Genomic DNA, 19,966 nt, shown 5'->3' on the forward strand with positions numbered 1-19,966 from the left:
ATGAATAGAAACTGGAGACAGAATCAATCTGTAGCATCAGCCTTAAGCCCTGTGACGTCAATGAGGTTAGTTCTATCATCAAACAGGAGATCGAGAAAATGCAACAACCTCTTATTGAGCGGCTTGACACTGTGCTCAATAAGTTAAAGATAATCCCTACTGAGAATCAGGAGAACATCCCAGGCCAAGAGGAGAAGATCATAAGTATAGTGAAAAGGGAAGTCGAAAGGCTGCAAATACCTTTGATTGAAAAAATTAACACCCTCATGAAAAGATTCGACCAACTACTCCCACCCTCCGATTTAGCCTCAAGCAGTGAGAAGAGAAGGGAGTATCGCAAGAAACTCCTCCCCCGATGCTATTCATGCAACAAATTGGGTCACATAGCACGTGACTGCTATGCTTCATCTGGTAGAATTCAAGCTAGATATCAGGCAGAGGCAACATCGTATGTATGCACAAGATCTCAAAAGAGAAGGAAAGGAAAAAAGGGTAAGCAGACACCAGTCATGACCACTGATGTGACGACATATGGGAGGAACTTTAAGGGAATTGTTGACACCGGATCACAATACTCTATGATTCCCGAGAAGGTTAACAGAGAAATGGAACCAGAAGTGAGTAGAAGAGTAAGGCACATAAAAAACCCCATCAAGGTCTCAGGCATATCCTCCCTTGCAACGCATATTACCAGAAGTGTCTGACTGAGAGTGAGTTTGATGAAGTTCAGCTTCTGTGCATGGCATACCTTCCTCGTCATACCCACAGGTTCATTACCCCATGTAGGACTAATTCTGGGGGATGATTTTCTCGAAAAAAAAATGGCTTCGCTTGTAGCTATCCAGGGAAGGAGATTCAATTCCTCAGAAAAGGAAGCCCTGTTATGATGAGACCGACACTGGGAAACCCAAACAGAGAGGGTGCTTCTCTGGACCATGTGGCTGACAAATCGAGGGAATCTATCCCATCCAAGGAAAGGCAATGTTCTATTGGTAAGACTCAATGGAATCGGAAGGTGAAAGAGATCAGAAAAATTTTGCTCAAACTGGGTACCAAACAGTCTACTGGCCTTGATGGCATTCCTCCAATTGTCCTAAAGGTTTGTGCTTGAGAGTTGACTTCAATTCTGTGTCACCTGCTTACACCCTCTTATTCCACTAGTATTAACCCTGCAGTTTGGAAATTAGTCCACATTCAACTTATTCCTAAAAAGGGCAACAAATCTATACCTTCAAACTGCTGTCCAATTTCTCTTACTTAAGTTTGTTAATTACTAATTATATAGAAAGAGGAAGATCCTCTGTAACTCTGTCGTTATAGATGAAGCCCTTCGGTCAGTAAGACCCGAGTTCAATTCCTGTCAGTGACAAGAGGAACCTTTATCTGGTTTCTTTTGATGAAGGGTGAGTTAGCCAGAGTTGTACAAGTGTTTTTTTTTTTCACCTGGAAACTCAGGTTTTTCATCCCCTAGAACAGGTAAACTGGCCCCACGGACACAAGCATCTACAGACATAGGACACTTCTGGAATAGGACTGACCGACCTATTCAGTAGGATTTCCAGTTTTGAATCATAATAAGCCACCACCTAATACAGTGTTTCTCAACCTTTTTTGGATCATGCCCCACCTCAAAGATTTTGATGCCCACCCCCTTCAAGCATTTTGGAAACAGCCAAATTCTGAAAAAGCATAATATAAATATGTTCATGTACATTTTCTAATTGTCCCCTCCCCTTGGGGCGTATGCCTCACGTTGAGAAACACTGGCCTAATATGTAATGGAAGAAGAAGAAGAAGATAGAAAGAGGCACACTTTTCTTTTTTTATAAATTCTCAACAAACTGCAAGAGACATTCGAGATGAATAACTATTTCAACAGAAACTATCAGGTCAGGTGGATCAAAGCTCTTCACTTCATTCTATCCTCCAAAATTCATTCTTTGTGATCAGTGTTCCAGCTCAGGTTTCTTTTCCCCTAATCTTCTCCCATTCTGTTCTCCTACCTTTTCCATGGTCTTCTCTTGGTTTCTTCTCAATTTTCATCCCACAATTCTTCTTGGTATTTTTTCTAAATTCATTCTTAATATATGTCCAAACCACTTCAAGAGAGAGAGAGTTCATAAGAATCTCTTCAACACTTTCTAATCCCAAAAAATTCCTAATGCCCACATTTCTTATATATCTTTTTTGTTTTTGCCAATATTGTCCTTAAAACTTTCATTTCCCTTGCTTGTATTCTATTCATGCCTTTTCTGTTAGTCTTCATGTCTCTGCTGCATAAATCACAATGGGCAAAAAGTAACTTTTGTTAATCAAAAGCTTGCACTTCAGTGAAACATCACTGTCCCAAAGCAGACTACATACACTGCTAAAAAAGCTTTGGTCCAGTGATATCCTCCTCCACTTGGTTTGCACCTGATTAGATCTCCTGATTTAAACTTTCACCACTAGAAAGTATATTTCCCAAATATATGAAGTTTTCACTACTCTTTAAGACTTATCTGAATTTAACACCATCAACTTGCATTTGCTCTACAATTTAAAGCCATGATCTCTCTCTTCTTGCTGTTAATACGTAATCCATAATTCTGTGTCACATTGTTCTATATGTCCAGTTTCTTCTCCAGCTCTTCTTCTTCTAAAGCTGATCTCATACAGAAGTAGCAGGCTTTTTTCTCCCGAAAACTCTGGGTTTTCATCCCGCATACAGACAAATCGGTCCTTCAGAACACACGGAATTTACAGACAAAAAAAATAATGGTGGTGGTTGCGGGCAGTAGATGGTATTGATGTAGGTGATTGGTAGTAGAGGTTCTGTGTAGTAGTGGAGACGGAGAGTTGTACAGTAGGTGTCCTTCCACGATGAGTCTTTGGACTCCTTGGAGTGTCGCAAATAATGATAATAAATGTGTCCAGAAAGGAGAAACTGCTGTATACACAGCAGTTTCTCCTTTTTCTTCTGGTCATTAACCATATCTAGGACACTATTCATCACCAAAATGAACAGAAACAGATATAAAACACTTTGTTAATTATATAAAAGATTAGAGAGAAACTAGAGAGTTTCTCTAGTTTCTCTCTAATCTTTCTCTCTAATCTCCAAAAAATTAGAGAGAAACTCTTGTTTAATCCTTTATTCAAGTGAAAGCAAACAAAGTCTGTACATGATGTATCTTCACATATAGGCTACTTGTATATAAAAGTTAATTACTTCACATTAATTGCCTTAGAATGATTCTAATAGAATCCAATCATACAAAACACACATGCTTGTGTATAAAGCTATATATTATGGGATAAGCTACTACCCAGACCAGTTTCAACCTTTATTCATGTCTCATTAGTGGGAGCTAGACCTAGAAGGGATACCATTATTATTATTATTACCCCAAGACCTCATGGAATCAAAGACTCATCCGGGAGGTCCTTTTATCACACACATCTCGTCATACCATGTCTTAAACACACTCAAACTCCTTGCAGACACCACACTCTTGGGCAAGGCATTCCAATCATTCACAACTCTCCATGAAAAAAAACCTGCCTCTCACTCCCCACTCATACCCTCTTTATAAGTTTCCAGAGATGACCTCTGATTCTCCCCTGATCTCCCACTATTCTCTGTAGAACTACTCCACCATTGATCTTATAACAACCCCTTACCAACTTGTAGGTCTCTATCATATCCTCCTGTCCACCAGACTCTGCAAATTACATCTTCTCGATCTTTCCTCATACTCGACGTTCCAGAGGTCAGAAACTACCTCAGTCAGTCTCCTTTGCACCCTTTCCAACATCTCTTCATCCTTCTGAAAACCCGGTGACCAAATCTGGGCACAATAGTCCATGCGTGGCTTAATCAAAGCCTTATACAACGGAACAAGAATCTCCCTACTTGTACACGTCAGTGTCCTCCGCATCATTCTCAGAAGCCTTTGTGTTGTCTTCACAATTTTGGCAATGTGTCACCTAAATTTTAGATCCTTTTCCACTATCACCCCCCAGATCTCTTATTTCCTATACCTCCAACAATATATTCTCACCAAGCATAAATTTTGCATCCAATCTTTCTTTTCCAAATTGAACTCGCATCCCCATTTCCGTGCCCAATCACTCAATTTATTTAAGTCTTCTTGCAAGGGCACAACATCTTCACTACTCTTTATGGTTCGTCCCAACTTTACATCATCTGCAAACAACTGAATATCTCCATCCAAATCTTCGCCAGTATCATTAATATACAAGTTAAATAGTAATGGCCCCAAAACAGACCCCTGAGGCACTCCACTAGCGACTTTCCTTTTCCTGGATATCGCACCCCCCATACACAACTTGTTGATACCTATCAGATAGCCAGTCTCCAATCCAATGCACTAATCTAATATCCAACCCCATCTGCTCTAGTTTGACTGTCAACTTATCATGAGGTACTCTATCAAAAGCTTTTGCGAAATCCAAGTATATTACTGTGTATCCTTCTCCTCTGTCCAAGGAAGCAGTCACTTTATTGTAATAAGTAAGTGATTACTAAAGCATGACCTCCCTTTAGCAAATCCATGCTGTCCATCAAAGATTATACCATTGTTGTCAACCCAACTCTGGAATCCTAGTTCTCACAAGCTTCTCCAACAACTTAACCACAACACCTGACACAGAGAGAGGCCTATAGTTTGATGCTTGAGTTCGATCACCTACTTTATGAAGTGCCCTCTTGCCCTCCTTCCACTCTTTAGGAACTTGACCAAGTGCAAGACTCGTATTAAAAAAATATGTCAAGGCAGGTGTCAACTCTCTGGCACATTCCTTCAGAATATGCGGTGATATATTATCAAGTCCCACAGCCTTATTTACATCTAGTTTACTCAACTCCCCAAACACCTCTTGCTCACTTACAGTCAGTCTCTCCTCCCCATCATCAACTGCTCTCAATCTCTCCATGAAGTCACATTCACAAGATTGAAAGATCTTTATGAACTGCTCATTAAGTATCTTCACCACACATTCTGCAACAGCTGTCTTTATACCATTTTCTCCTATCAATGTCATCCTTTCATAATCATTCTTTCTTTTGCTGGCCACATATCGAAAGAACTCCCTAGAATTCTTTTAGGCTTCATTAGCTAACTGCTGTTCATACCGCTCTTTAGCTACTCTCATCAACCAAGTCACCCTCCTTGCCTGGTCTTTGTAGACCTCATGAAATTGGTTATTTCTGCTGCCTCCACAATGCCCTTTTTTTCTGTATTGCATGCTTAATCTCTTTATTCATCCATCTCACAATTACCTCATTTAACCTTCTCACCCTTGGAATACATTCAGACATTGCATATACTAGATAGGTTTTGAAAATCCCCCAAGCTGCATTCATCTCTTTTTCAGCTAACTCCTCATTCCATGCTATACCCGCAAGCTGTAAAATCTACAAACAACTCACTGGATTAGCTATGGGTAGCCCCCTCTCACCTCCTTGTGCTGACTTATTCATGGAAGATCTAGAGAAAAAAATCTTAACCCAGATTAAAAAATCTTGGTAAAAAATCTTAACCAAGATGTCATCTACATATCTGTACCAAATTTTCGGTTTTGGAAAGATCTGGGTTAAGATTTTTTTCTCTAGATCTTCCATGAATAAGTCAGCACAAGGAGGTGAGAGGGGGCTACCCATAGCTAATCCAGTGAGTTGTTTGTAGATCGTTTCTTGCCAAATGAAATAGTTAGAAAAAAATCTTAACCCAGATCTTTCCAAAACCGAAAATTTGGTACAGATATGTAGATGACATCTTTATCATTTGGGATCATACAAAAGAAGAACTAATGAATTACCTCAACCAAATCAATAGTTTCCACAATACCATCAAATTCACATTAGAAATGGAAAAAGATAAAAAACTGCCATTCCTTGACATTTTAATAAAGAAACAATCCAATAATAGTATCAACCTATCTGTATACAGAAAACCTAAAAATACCGGACGTTACCTCCATTTCAACTCAGCTCATCACATAGCTCAGAAACTTAGCATTATCCATAGTCTCAAGAAAAGAGCTATACAGTATACGACAGACAAGGATGACCTACTAACAGAATTAACCACAATATCCAGAGAACTTTCTTTAAATGGTTACCCTAAAAGACTCTATAACAAGATTCTATTTACTGATATACCACATCGACAACGTGATGACGTCCAATACATCAGTACAATTACAATTCCTTTTGTCAACAACCTTTCCAAAAAATTAGCTAACCTTTTAAAACCATACAAGATCAGAGTGGCATTCAAACCAATCAATACTATTCGGAAATTTTTAAGATCAACGAAAGATCCTCACCCATTCTACAAATATTCTGGAGTATATAATATTCCTTGCTCATGTGGTATTAGTTACGTAGGTCAGACATCTAGAAGCTTCGAAACGAGAAAGAAAGAACACATAGGATATGTCAGAAATAACAGACAAGACATTTCGGGCCTTTCATGCCACTTTGCCTCTACTAACCATCACATTGAGTGGGATAAGCACCTCATGCCATACATAGAAGATAACTACCATTCAAGAACCTTTAAAGAAGCAGCTACAGTCGTCCGTAAAACTGAAAACCTAAACAAGAATCAAGGTCTAATTTTACCAGAAATTTGGAAAACTTTTATCAGATCATTAAATATCAAAGAAATGAACTTTCATAACAATTACGTCATGAGTCATCATGAATAAATCACGTTAACGAGACACGCACAATACCAATTTTTTGTATGATTTAGAACCATCGGTTATAACCTAGTCTGTAACCTTCATTTTGTGCTTACTGATTTGTATTCCCTGAGGATGCCAATAGAAACAGATTGGCGAAACATGTAGGAGGATAAAAATAAAGCTACTTGATAAAGATTTTATAAAAAAGTGTAATAGTCTAATGTACATTCTTGTCTGACACCAGTTTTAATTAAAGAATCTTCCTATACTTCCTTCAATTCTAACTGCTGACTTACAACTCAAATAAAGATTAAGTATTGATCGATATAATGCCCCATTGACACCATATAACTGTAGTGTTTTGGAATAGCTTCTCTCTTGGCACCTTAATTTAAAAACTTAAATACAGATCTTTGTTATATTCTCATGATTTCTCAACTATCTGTCGTAAAGTGAAAATCTGATCCTATTTGGCCTGAATCCAGCTTGTTCTTCACTAAGCTTCCTTTCCACAATATTTCTCAACTGTTTCTCAAGAATACTTACAGAAATCTTACAAGGAACACTCAGTAGAGAAATGCCTCTGTAATTCTCACATTCAGTTTTATTTATCTTTTTATATATGGGTACTACGAGAGCTCTACTCCAGTCATCTGGAATCTGTAAGACTTTTTATACCTCCATACTTCAGCATTTTTGTCATCTATCATCTACGCCAGCTGCCTTTCCACATTTTGTGCTTTTGATGGCTTTTTACACTTCAAGTATGGATATGTATTCCTGATTGTGTGTTTTTAATTGTCATTAATTGTTTCATTTAGCAATTTTTCGAAGTAATTACTCCATATGTCAAGGATATCTTCTTCTCCAGTTTTTATGTCAGCTTTATCACCTCTATTTCCTTTTACAGTACTCTTTCCTACATTTCTGAGCTTGTTCAACAGTCTCCAGAATATTTTGTCACCATCTGATATTTATTTTCTATGTTTTTACCAAAGTCTTCCCAAGACTTTTGTTTAGCTAGTTTTACACAGTGTTTAGCTTTCTTACATTTGTCTCTGTATTCTCTAAGAGCACAATCGGACTTATTTGCCAGGAACTTTTGATATGTTTTCTTCTTTTCCTTCACTGCCTTTTTAGCTTCCTGTGTCCACCATGGAATTCTGATTTTTCTGTCCTTGCAGACAACCTCACCACATGCCTTTCTGGCTGAATTGATCAATATTTTCTTCAGGGCTTGTGAATGAATCAAGGTTTGGTTCCTTTTCTCAATCTAATTTTTTCTTGAATTAGGTTCGAGTATTTTAGTCTACACTTCACATCTAAGAGCTGCTCATTTTTTATTTGCTTTAAAACTTTCTTATATCTTCTTTTTAATATCAAATTCAGTTTTATCCTGCTCAAGACTAAATAGTGATACTTCCAATTTCAAATCCTCTATACACTCTATTATCCTGCACCAGGGAGAAAACATCAATATTGACAATAACATAGTCAATGAGACTTTTCTTATTCCTTGCCTCTTCTCTCCATGTGAATTTGTGCACATTTGTATGTTGGAACATTGGGTTGTAATAACGATTTCATGTCCTGAGCAGAAATCCCACAGGTATTTGCCATTATTATTAGATTTGCTCTTTTCTTCAAATTTTCCCAAAATATTTTTGTATGTCTGACAATCATTTCCTATTCTGCTATTTAGATCCCCAACAAGGACCAACTTTTCCTTTTTCATTGTGTCAGTTGCTTTCTCTAAAGCCTTAAAAAATTCCTCCACCTTTGCAGAACCTTCTGTGGGACCATAGGCACAAATAAGTCTCATTGTCCAGTTCCCCATTCTGATATTTTCCCACATCTCTCTACTTGATATTGCCTAGTGTTAGTGTTAAATACTATAGCTACTCCTTCTTTTCCCCGACTGTTATTGCCTGAATTAAAAAAAAAAAAATTAAATATAAATATTTAAACAAAGTGATAGCATCTTACCTTCAAAATGGTTTAAACGTTTTTCGGTTATCTTGAAGTTCATCTGTACCTTCCTGGATGAAACAGATGGCTAATTTGTAACTAATAACAGTCTCTGAGAATGTAATATGAAAAAGGGTACTAAGTGAATACAAGAATTCAAAGGAGTTATGACAACGATCATAAATGAGGAAAACCCAGGACAAAAGGAATTTAAGTATGAAGGGGGAAAAAACAGTTAAAAAATAAATAAGAGAGGGAAAAAAATGAAAAGAAAAAAAGTGATGTAAAATAATATAAGAAATGAAATATAAATATAAGTATCAGATCATACAACCCTAAACATCACATATCACAGTAAACAATCAATTGACTGATTGGCAGTCAAATTACAAATAATTAAGATGCTCAGAACATGCAGATATAAGAAAACAGATAAAAATATTATTGTTATCTGACTACATAATCATTTCCACAATTTACATAAGGAAAATTATTCAATCACAAAGGAATGACATTAATAAGGTTCTTTACTGTGTGTATTGCAGGACTGCACAATCATTTCCACTGTTTATGTAAGCAAAATACCATCCAGGCAATCAAAAGTCGGTTACACACAAATAACATTAATAATGTTCTTGAGAGCAAAATGTTAATATTAGTGCAGCATGTTTATTTTATTTTATTTTTATACAGGTAGTCCCATTGGCAATGAAAGGAAAACAGATATTCAATGGTGATAAAGAACTGCATGAAGATTTGCAACTGCAAAAATTACAACGTCATCATGAAAATCTATTTGATTAGACTAGCCTTTCTATAATAACAATGCAAAACAAACATTTCTATCCATACTGAATAGAGATTGTTCATGAATTTAACAAAATCTATAGGAGGGGGGGGGGAGCATATCTTAGTGTCAATGGTTTTAAAGGTTTGTTCAAAACAAACTGGAATTTATACAGTTTTTCTCAGTGGAGGTATATTATTCAATACATCATATTATTCAAACCAATGGGCTGTGGTCTGAATCCTACTGTGAGCATGGATGTTTGTGATCATGTTTGGATGGGAGATGAATTTCATTGCCTTGAAGATGTTCATGTTTTGTCTCTAGAGCAGGGTTTCCAGAGACTATATAAAAAAATACAAAAAATATAAAAATTAATAAAAATATAATTAAAATTCCTTAGCCTCCACACACAGTACTAATGTACTATAGGCTCACAATCTTTCATGAGTGAGAACCACATAAAAAAAAAAGCTTCAAGAAACTATAAAATTAAATTATATAAAAGAGATAAGCCTCTCAAGGAGCTATGAATGCTTGTCCAGAGCAGGCTTTTACAAACAACCATGCCTAGATGTTTGTAAAAGGTCATGGGATTCAAACCCATGACTTATTGGTTGGAGAGCAGGTATGCTATCCACTTGGCAAACCAGGCTGGTCATTAATATTATGACATCATTCATTACTTTAATCCTTTAATGGAAACTGACAAGTGTGATGCTTAGTTTCAGTAAGACTGAGTAACTGTGTATACTGTAAAGACAATGGAAATACTAAATGAAGCCAAAATTTGTCACTCACTCACTCACACACACACAGGAAAATGTTGGTGCTGTAGACCAGATAGTATATGGGCCAAAACGTGTCAGTTTTTTATTTATTTATTCGTACGGGGTTCCCCCCCCCCATTCTTCATCTGTCCCTTAGGACTGGTGAAGTCCTAAGGGATGGATGAGCCCTCCTAGTGAGGGGATTAAGCATATATTTATGATTGTAAATCCGTGTGTGTTCACAGGCAAATCGGCCTGACTGTATTTCTCAGGGATGAAAAACCCACGTTTCCAGGTGAAAAAACTCTCTACCTCCATATGAGACCGGCTAATCTCACCCATAGTTGAAAGAGAGAGAAAGGTTCCTCACATCATGGACGGAAATCAAACCTGGTCTTTCTGACCAAAGGGCTTCGTCTATACCGACTGAGTTACAGAGGCTCACCTGTCAGTAATGAGTCAGGATGCTTCTCAGTCAGCTGGCACATAATGCCACTGTCACATGTAGTGCCTGGAGAGGCAGTCTAAGGTAGTGGTATGTGGAAGGCATTATTAAGGCTACATTATGACAAGAAGAGTGGCTCTGTGTATGAGTGTCATGTTCAAGAGTGCATCCTCTTACTGCATGTCCCCATTCCTTCAATAAACCAATGGTTACATTGCAGTCACCACAAATCTCCCTTGACAACTAATTCATTCAAGTAATATTCTAAACATAACAGAATCACTACAAAAAACTTTCACATCTGCTTTACAGAAATCTGTAGCATACAAACAAATGATGTTCATCACCACTTACCACTTACTCTTAACCCAAATTACAGCTACATTGACCACAGTCAGCCTACTATGCCCAAATTATGCTCTTAACAATTTATTTTGCTACAACTATTCTATCCTTGTAGCAAAAGGGTGCCTTTGTGCAATCTGACACTGCCTGTCAGAAAATGCTAAATTTAGAGTTCCCTGCTTTTGACCTTTTCTGGCTCAAGATTTCCTTGCCCACGGACCTCTTCACTCTCTTCTCCATGAAGCCAACTATCTGCAATCCAACTATCTAAATAGTGGCGTCATCTTCCTATATGACCTTAACATCCATAACTCCAACACTACCAATCAAACTGGATGTAATGTGAAAGTTTCTGCTATAAGCAATGACCCAACACAAATTATATATTTACCTATCCATATTCCTGATAATCCCTCCACTTTCCCAATATCCTTTTATAACCAGTTCTCCATCCGGATACCGGAGAGGTCACCTCTCTTCTCGACAACTCAGATCACCATCTCGTGTTAGCTTCCACAGAATGCCCTTCTCCACCCCTCTGACCAACCTTGTGTCCTTTGGCACTATAAAGGTATCAAGTGGGATGACCTCTGGAACTACTACTATTCTTCCTCTCACTCTCTAAAAGCAGTAATCAGACTTTCCACAGTCTGATTACTGCTTCCACTCTTCTGACCTAGACACTTGCACTGTATAAGTAGAAATTATCCTCACCATCATGAAAACCTTTATTCCCCATTCTACCCAAAATCTTTATCCACTTTCTAAGCACTCCAGTTAAATAGAAGATGTATGAAAGCATACATCTGAAGGAAAAAACTCATCTTGTCACAAGTGCCTTGCAACAAGGAGCTTCATACTCAGCCTATGGAAAAGCATACAATAAATATAAAAACAGCTAAATCTAAATCCAACTTCATAAGGACCAATATCAGAAAATCTTGTTCAAATGGAAGCTGTACCTTCTGGTACCTTGCAAAGGCCATTAGATGCAACTTCCACTTCTCCCATACAAATGGCATCACTGTTACAGCACTCAAAGATAAAGCAGGCTTCCTGGCATTATTCTTTTCTCCAACTCCTACATGGATAACGAAGACAAATCACCTCCTTTCATGTCAGTAACTGAATACCAGATGCATCCTGTGTTCTTTTGTCAAAAAGACATAAGATGAATACTAAATAACCTGGACACTAAAAAAGCCAAGAGTTCATAGAGTTTTTTTTTTTTTTAATAGTAATCACAAATATGAGACACTGTTCAATGTATAGTACATTAATATCATGGATAGGTAGAAAGGCAAGAAAAAAAGAAGAAACTTGTTAATGCTAGATTTGAAAACCTGCAGATTGTACTCTTTAGGAATTACATATGACTGTTCCAAAACACAGCAGTACAAGGAATGAATAAAGAGGAAAAAATTTTCTTCTTTGAAGTTGAATTGAGCTGTAAGACTATGTTTTTAATAGGTTTAGAAGACAAGTGGAAAATTATTGATGCCAATTTTGATGTGCAGTGTCCATGGAAATATTTGTGAAAAAATGTAAACAGCAGAAACTAGATATTTGTGTGAAAGAGAGTGAAGTGGTTACTAATCAATCTAACCAACCTGTACTGAAGCAAGTATGTTTAGGGAGTTCAAGATGCCAACTCAAATATGAGAATATTCAATGGTTGGATGAACGCGCGATTTATATATAGTTTATAGCTGTTCAGAAACAAAGTACTGACCACCACCTCGCGAACAAAAGAGAAAACACAATTTTTGGATGCTGAAGAGGTGATATTTGTAATATGAAAGAGGAGAGGCATGGATGGAAAAGGAAGATAATGAAGGTGAGAGTAACCCCAAGAAAAGAAATTTCATCTTGTCTGAGGTTTGGATTTTGTCAAATGAAAGGCTGGAAAAAAAGGAGTGTGTGTGTGTGGGAGGGGGGGGGGAACAAAAATGAGTTTATTCAATACCATTTAATTACCACTGAAATTAATAATGTTATCGGTACCTACGGTTGTAGAAGTCAATATTCTAGGTTTAGTTTAGTAGCGCAAAGTTTGTTAAAGAAGAAAGAGAAGTGCAACACCAAAACTGTGTACTGGGTATGTACTTAGCTGGAAAAGATCACTGATATGGAAAGAAAATAGGTGAAAGAAAACATCCTTGTGAAATGCCAGCAATAGTTGCAAAGTTTTAGGTCTTGTGATCTTCCATGTGTGGGGTCAACATTTAAAAAAAAAAAAGTGGTAGCAAGTTTGAAGCATCTGGTGTGAGATGGAATCAAACAAGATCAAATACATAGTGCGATGTTGTTACATACCTAATGGATCAGTTGCTAGTGACGAAGAACTGCGTCATCAAATAAAGATGATAGGTGAGAAATGAGTAATCATAATGGGAGAATTTAACTGACTGAGAATTAACTGGATAGCAGCAAAATTTAATGAGAAGAATGAAACTGAATTTATTGAACTGTTGTAAGACAGTTCAATAGATCGAAATCAACAAGTATTAGATCTAATTATAGTATCACTAGGGACTGCAGTCAAAGATGTAACTATTCTGCCTCTAGTAGGTGACAGTGATCATGCTGTAAAAATAATCATAATTTAAAATTATGAATATTTTTACAAATTGTTTATGTTAGTACATTATTAATTTTGGTTTCATAATACATATTGTTGGCACTTGCAATGTGCCTGTTATTGATGTCATTTTGTCAAAATAAAATGTAAAGCATTTAAAAAATTTATGGATAGTTGGATTTGAATAGTTGTGTTACTTTCAGAAATTTTATTGTAGTTTAAAATTATCAAGTGTTGTGTTTTTTAAAGACATTCTTGTTTATGTTAACGGAGTTCAACATGTCAGCCATTATACTTAGCTTCTTGCTTGCTCTTTCATGGAGTGTGCATGCTCGGTGGGAGTTTGATGCATGATTGACAGCTGGCAGAGAGAGAGCTTCGGTATTGAAGTAACAGAGGAAAAACAAGGGGGAGCTAATGGAAGTTTAAGAATGCTGACTGAGGAATTTTGTTCTTATGAAGTTTATTTAGTTGTATGTGACAGTTGGAGGAATATTAATAGAAGATTTAGAAAAAGGAATCGTAAAACTGTGAGCCTTTAAAGTGGAGGAGTTAAGACTGTCAATAAGTATTGGTGTCAATAAGAATGGCAATTGACATTCTACAGGAATGTTCGAGGAAATGCTGATTGGAAAGTCTCATCTGTCTTAAGGACGCCGGATCTATTTATTATTTCTACTGGAAAAGGCGACGGAATTAGATAAAGCAGTAGAAGAAACCTTTTTCGCTGGTACAAAAATTAGCAAAATTGAACTGCAAGAGGTAAGAGTACTTATACTTCGGTGAATTCAGAATATTTATACTTCAGACAGGAGGAATAATGTGTGCTACATAAAGGTGATAAGAAACTGACTATGAACATTTCGTTATTGTGTAAACAAGGTGTTTAGTCTGGTAGACATGATTAAGTATATGTTAAGCAATCCAGTAATATAATGAGTCAGAGAATGAGTGATCTCTAAAATGTGGGTTTATTTTAGAAGGCCTTGGATCCAGTATTTTATAGTTATATAATTTTATTTAAGGTGTATATATTGTTTTAGTTTTATTAAATGCGTTTTTTTTTTTTTTTTTTTTTTTGTATTTCATCTTGAGTCAGTGATTTTTTGAATTCAAGAAGAAACAGTTAAAAGACATTTTTAACTCTCTCCCTTGCATTCTCTCCACTATCTGAATTACCAACAGAAAAGTGTATAGTTCAGCATATGCACTTTTCTGGTCCAATCAGAATTGAACCTTTGTGTATAACACTCGGAATTAAAAAAAAAATCTTAATAGAGATAATCTCTAAACAAATGGCTAGAGAGATTTAATAATCTCGTAACAAATGAGGATTGATAATTATCAAAACAATTGGTATGGACGGTATAATCAATAATCTCTTCTTATAACAATGTGATACTCACTTAGAAAGTTGCTCCATTATGAATGTTCCATTCAGAAAAGTGCATATGCTGAACTATACACTTTTCTGAATGGAAATATACACTTTTCTGTTGGCAATTCAGATAGTGGAGAGAATGCAAGGGAGAGAGTTAAAAATGATATCAGAGTTATGAAATACTGGTTATGATGACAAATTAAGAATTTGTAGCCTGCAGACACTAGCAAACAGAAGAAAGAGGGGTGATATGAGTTCTGTGTCATAGTATCAGTTGCGTTGGATGGGAAGGATACTGTCACTACATGGGAGGAGTTTAAAAAATTCTTAAATGATTCAATATCATCATATGTACATTGAATTCAAAGAATAATGATGCGGATGCAATGCCATGTGCATAATGATGATGATGTCAGTTATGAAAATTATAAGGAGCAAACCAGAAGAGTCACAACTGTTCTATAGAAAGCCATCTGAGTATGAAAATAAACTGGCCCTGCAAGTTAAAAACAACTTGAAAGTATTCCATTGTTAAGCTGTGAATAAAAGAAAGAATAAATATGAAAGAATAACTCTACGATGGCAGATGCAGAAAAGATTGTTCATCTAATAAATGCTCATTTTGCTAAAAGCTATCAACCTGATGTATTCAACATTAAGTTTATTGCTGCCTCACTAGATGAAGAAACTCAGATTTACAAAGAGGAGGTACTAGAACTGTTGCACAAATGAAATAAGAATTGGCAATAGGAACTGATGGGATATCATGTTGGATGGTAAACGAGTTTTTCAGTATTCAATATTTCTGGAGGTGGTGAAGATTTTGAAATGCTGGTTAAGACTTGAATACAGAAATGGGTTGATGGAGAATACTTTGCAATGAACAGATAGGTTTACTAAGGGAAGGTCATGTTTGAACAACTTATCCACATTCTATAATAATGTTACCATTGAGTTAGACAAGGGGAATGGGCACACCATGATAGTTTTGGATTTTGGTTAGGCTTTGGACAGAATACACCATCGAAGACTGTTGCAGAAATTGGAGGGTATGAGATTAAATTATGAAATATTGGTATAGTTAGAAGGATGGCTGATTGTCAGATATCAAAAGGTGGTATATGGGGAATATGAGTTTGCAAGATATAAGGTTGCCAGTGTATACCACAAGGATCATTCCTTGGGTCATTGTTATTCAATCTATACATTAATGACATTGGAAAGGATTTGACAGGTGACATACAGCTATTTGATGATTCAAAGATAGGCAGGATAATCATGAATGCGGCTGATATGCAGTACTTGTGGAATGATTTGAATAGGCTGGAACTGTGGGCATGTGAAAATGGCCTCAAACTCAAAGTTAATAAAGTCAGGAGGTACCTTGGTGTGATGAGATATCCTATGTCATATTATATTGTTAGATTTATGCTAGAAGAAACTGATAAGGCTAGAGATGTTGTTTTAGTAGATAGGGAGTTGAAGTTCAATGCCCATATAGCAATGATTGCAAATACGACTCAGAGAATAATTGCAATGCAGAAACTAATCTTGACATGTAAAGATAAGGAAGTGATTTCGCCTCTTTACAAGACCTCATAAGGTCTTGTAAAGAGGTGAAATGCAAGGTGGAGAATGCAAGGGAGAGAGTTAAAAATGATATCAGGGTTATGAAATAATGGTTATAAAGACAGATTCAGAATTTGTAGACTGCAAATTTTTGCAGTCTACAAATTCTCAATTTGCTAGTGCACAAATTTTTTGCAAAAATTTGTACACTAGCAAACAAACAGAAGAAAGAGGGGTGATATGATTCAGACTTACAAACTTGTGAAAGGATCATACAGGATATCAGTGGATGGAATTTTTCATTTTATAGAGGGGTGGGGAAAGGGACCAGAGGACATACTTGGAAGTTGAGAATGAATGCTGTAAAGAAGGGGGTGAGAGCTAGATTTTTTTCTCATAGTGGTGTGAGAGAGAGAGACTGGAATAGATTGCTATTGGATGCTGTGTGGAAGTAGTATGAATGAATTCAAGAACAAGAATGACAGCTGGGCATATAGAATGTGGTTTCCCTTCATGAGTCCCTGACCCCCTGGAGGTCTTTCTTAATAATAATAATAAATGACTACAATCTCGAAGTAAAAGCTTTTGAGTACCTTTTGAGTATATCACTCTGACATAATGAAAAGAAAGCAGAAAACGCTTCAGTTCCATAAAAGCCTAAACAATATATGGAAATTCAATCTCATCACCACCATAAATACCAAGATTAATCTGCAAAAATCCATCTCAATAGCTTAATGATATTAACTGCAAATACAAGACTCCACAGAAATAATCCAGAAAAGCCAGATGAGGTGGTTGGGATACCAACTTAGACATCTATTTACACCTACATTCAATGCTCCTGTCTCCTCTAGACCAATGGATACAGGAAGAGAAAGACTAAGAAAGCAGTTTTTGCAATACATAAGTAAAACTTCTTTTTGAAGACAAGACAAGATTCATGAACCAAGTTGACATTTACCATGTAAAGCAGCTTGGATCATCTTTATTTAACAAATGGTTATCTCCATGAGTTGTTATGTGCATATTTCTGAGTGTGTGTGTGTGTCCGTGCGCACACACATCCACACACCTATCATAAAAATTGATTATGAATTAAAAGAATGACAGATAGAGAAACAATAAGAACAATTTTGATGTGGACTATGAATGCAGAAATAAACAGGGCAATCTATTCTCTGAGTGAGTGAGAGAGAACAGTCAGTTTTCTTGTAAATATTAATTCTTTCACTTAAATGTTTTAAACAGAATCACACACACCCTATAATGAAGCAAAAGAAAATTAATACATTTTTAAAATCGTGTGTTACTACATAATAATCGTATCTCATTTTCAGACATTTCATCTATAAAAGATTAGTGAATATGTATTAATGAATTACAAAAAAGACTATTGAATGTTGGTCATTTATATCCTTAAATGAAGTCAGAAATGTTATTTATTAGAAAATGATATTTTAATTAAAAATTGAGTGACAGAAGCCCAATTACAATATCCCTTTCCGAACCCTGGGATTAAGAATAGAATATGACTATGGAAAACATGCTATTTTTAAATAAAATATCAAAATAATAAAAAAAATCTACTAATACACCATTTGCTATTTGAGCATCTCAGATTTTATAGCATAACTCTAGTAACATTTCATAAATAATGAATTAAAAGAATGACAAATACTCTGGATCAGAGCTTTAGCCTCTATATAAAAACAGTTTAGTAGTGAAGACTTCATGCACAAACTTTGTTTGCATACACTTCGATAAAGGATAATAAACAGAATATAATTTCTTGGTATCTTTAATTTAATGATACATAATGATTCAAAATTTACCATAATTTGATCTAAATATTTCTTATCTTTATGGCAAAAAACATGATCAGCTCCACAATGCTCTACTATCTTCATGCCTTCTGGAGTTCCTGCTGTTCCAATTACTTTCATTTTAAGTGCATGAGCAAGCTGCACTGCTGCCAAACCAACAGCTCCACTAGCTCCATGTACCAAAACTGTTTCATTAGCCAAGGCATGAGCTCTGGAAAAAATTTTAAGTACAATAAGCAACTTTCAACTAGGCTTATTAAGGAATAAAAAATAGAGTAATTACAGGTTCATGAACCAAATATCTATTCTGATAATTCATTAAAAAAAGACAGTTATTGAAATAATAGTAAGAAGTGTGATTATCATCACACTTCTTACTATTATTCTAAGGCATACAGTTTCTGCTGGAGGATTTTTTTTCTCTAGGATAATATCACTTACTATTTCTATTCTGCTGTCCTCTTTTGAAGTGGTTCCGTTAAGCATGACATAGTGAGTTCTGATATAGTTCTGTAACAAATGTGTTTCAGCAATTACATACAATTAAGAAAATAACAAATTGTGTTTTAACAAGGTTTGATCTCTATATCATGAAATCATACACATGAACATGATACAAGCTATATGATACTACACAAAAGTAAGACTAACTGCTTTGTTAATCGTTTACACTAGCCTGAAAAAAAAAGCATTAAAAAAAAAAGAATGCATACATAATAAATATAATAATATATAGATGATTTAAAAATTAAATTACACGGAACTACAACAAATGCATTTCTACAGTCCTGTTATCATAAGATTTTCTTGTGTTGAGGTTCTACCATCATGTCCTGGATGCTATATAGGTTGCAGATGGGTCTTCAAGATTCTTGGGATTGCTAATCCATCATTCTTATTAAGATTAGGATGACGAATTAGCATCTCACAAGCTTCCTTGAATTTTCTTTCAAACCAGGTTCTGGCACAGTACAGTACAGGGACTTGGTACCTTTCATGTTCATTCTGTGACACGTTTCGTATTATGGTCTAACAGGGCTGTTTTACCATAGTGAAGGCATTCAATATAGCATTTGGGTTTATCTTTTCTTGTGGAATGGTGTGTCCTGTTTACTAACACAATTGTGTTAATAAACAGGAAAAAAGGCATGTGAATTTCAAATTCACATGGAGAGAAGAGACAAGGAAGAAGAAAGTCTCATTGACTATGTTATTGTTGATAGTGATGTTTTCTCCCTGGTGCAAGATACCACAGTGTACAGAGGATTTGAAATTGGAAGTGATCACAATTTAGTCTTCAGCAGGATAAAACTGAATTTCATATTGAAAAGAAGAACATATAAGAAAGTTTTAAAGCGAATAAAAGTTGAGCAGCTCTCACATATGAACTGTATACTAAAATACACAAACATTATTCAAGAAAAAATGAAAGGGTTTGAGAACAGGAACCAAACCTTGCAAATTCAGTGGTAAGCCCTGAAAAAAGCACTGATTGATTCAGCCAAAGAGGCATGTGGTGAGGCTGTCTGCAAGCACAGAAAAGTCAGAAGCCCATGGTGCACACAGGAATTTAAATATGCAGTGAAGGAAAAGAAGAA

General features: G+C 36.0%; 1 protein-coding gene across 3 annotated transcripts in view; it reads right to left on the reverse strand.

Annotated features, from left to right (window-relative positions):
* The window catches only part of LOC150109948 (zeta-crystallin-like), a 162,211-nt gene that overhangs the window by 59,034 nt on the left and 83,211 nt on the right, over positions 1-19,966 (reverse strand). For all 3 annotated transcript variants that reach the window (XR_016548769.1, XM_090397366.1, XM_090397357.1), the window contains exon 5: positions 18,378-18,579. Coding sequence is in view for 2 of the 3 variants with exons in the window: in XM_090397366.1 (XP_090253492.1) it covers positions 18,378-18,579 (202 nt within the window). In the remaining variant the exon portion in view is untranslated. The remainder of the gene's footprint in view (positions 1-18,377; positions 18,580-19,966) is intronic.

Source organism: Typopeltis vanoorti, chromosome 1 (assembly GCF_054136105.1).
Source record: "Typopeltis vanoorti isolate ZY-2024b chromosome 1, IOZ_Tvanoo_1.0, whole genome shotgun sequence".
Lineage (NCBI taxonomy): Eukaryota > Metazoa > Arthropoda > Arachnida > Uropygi > Thelyphonidae > Typopeltis > Typopeltis vanoorti.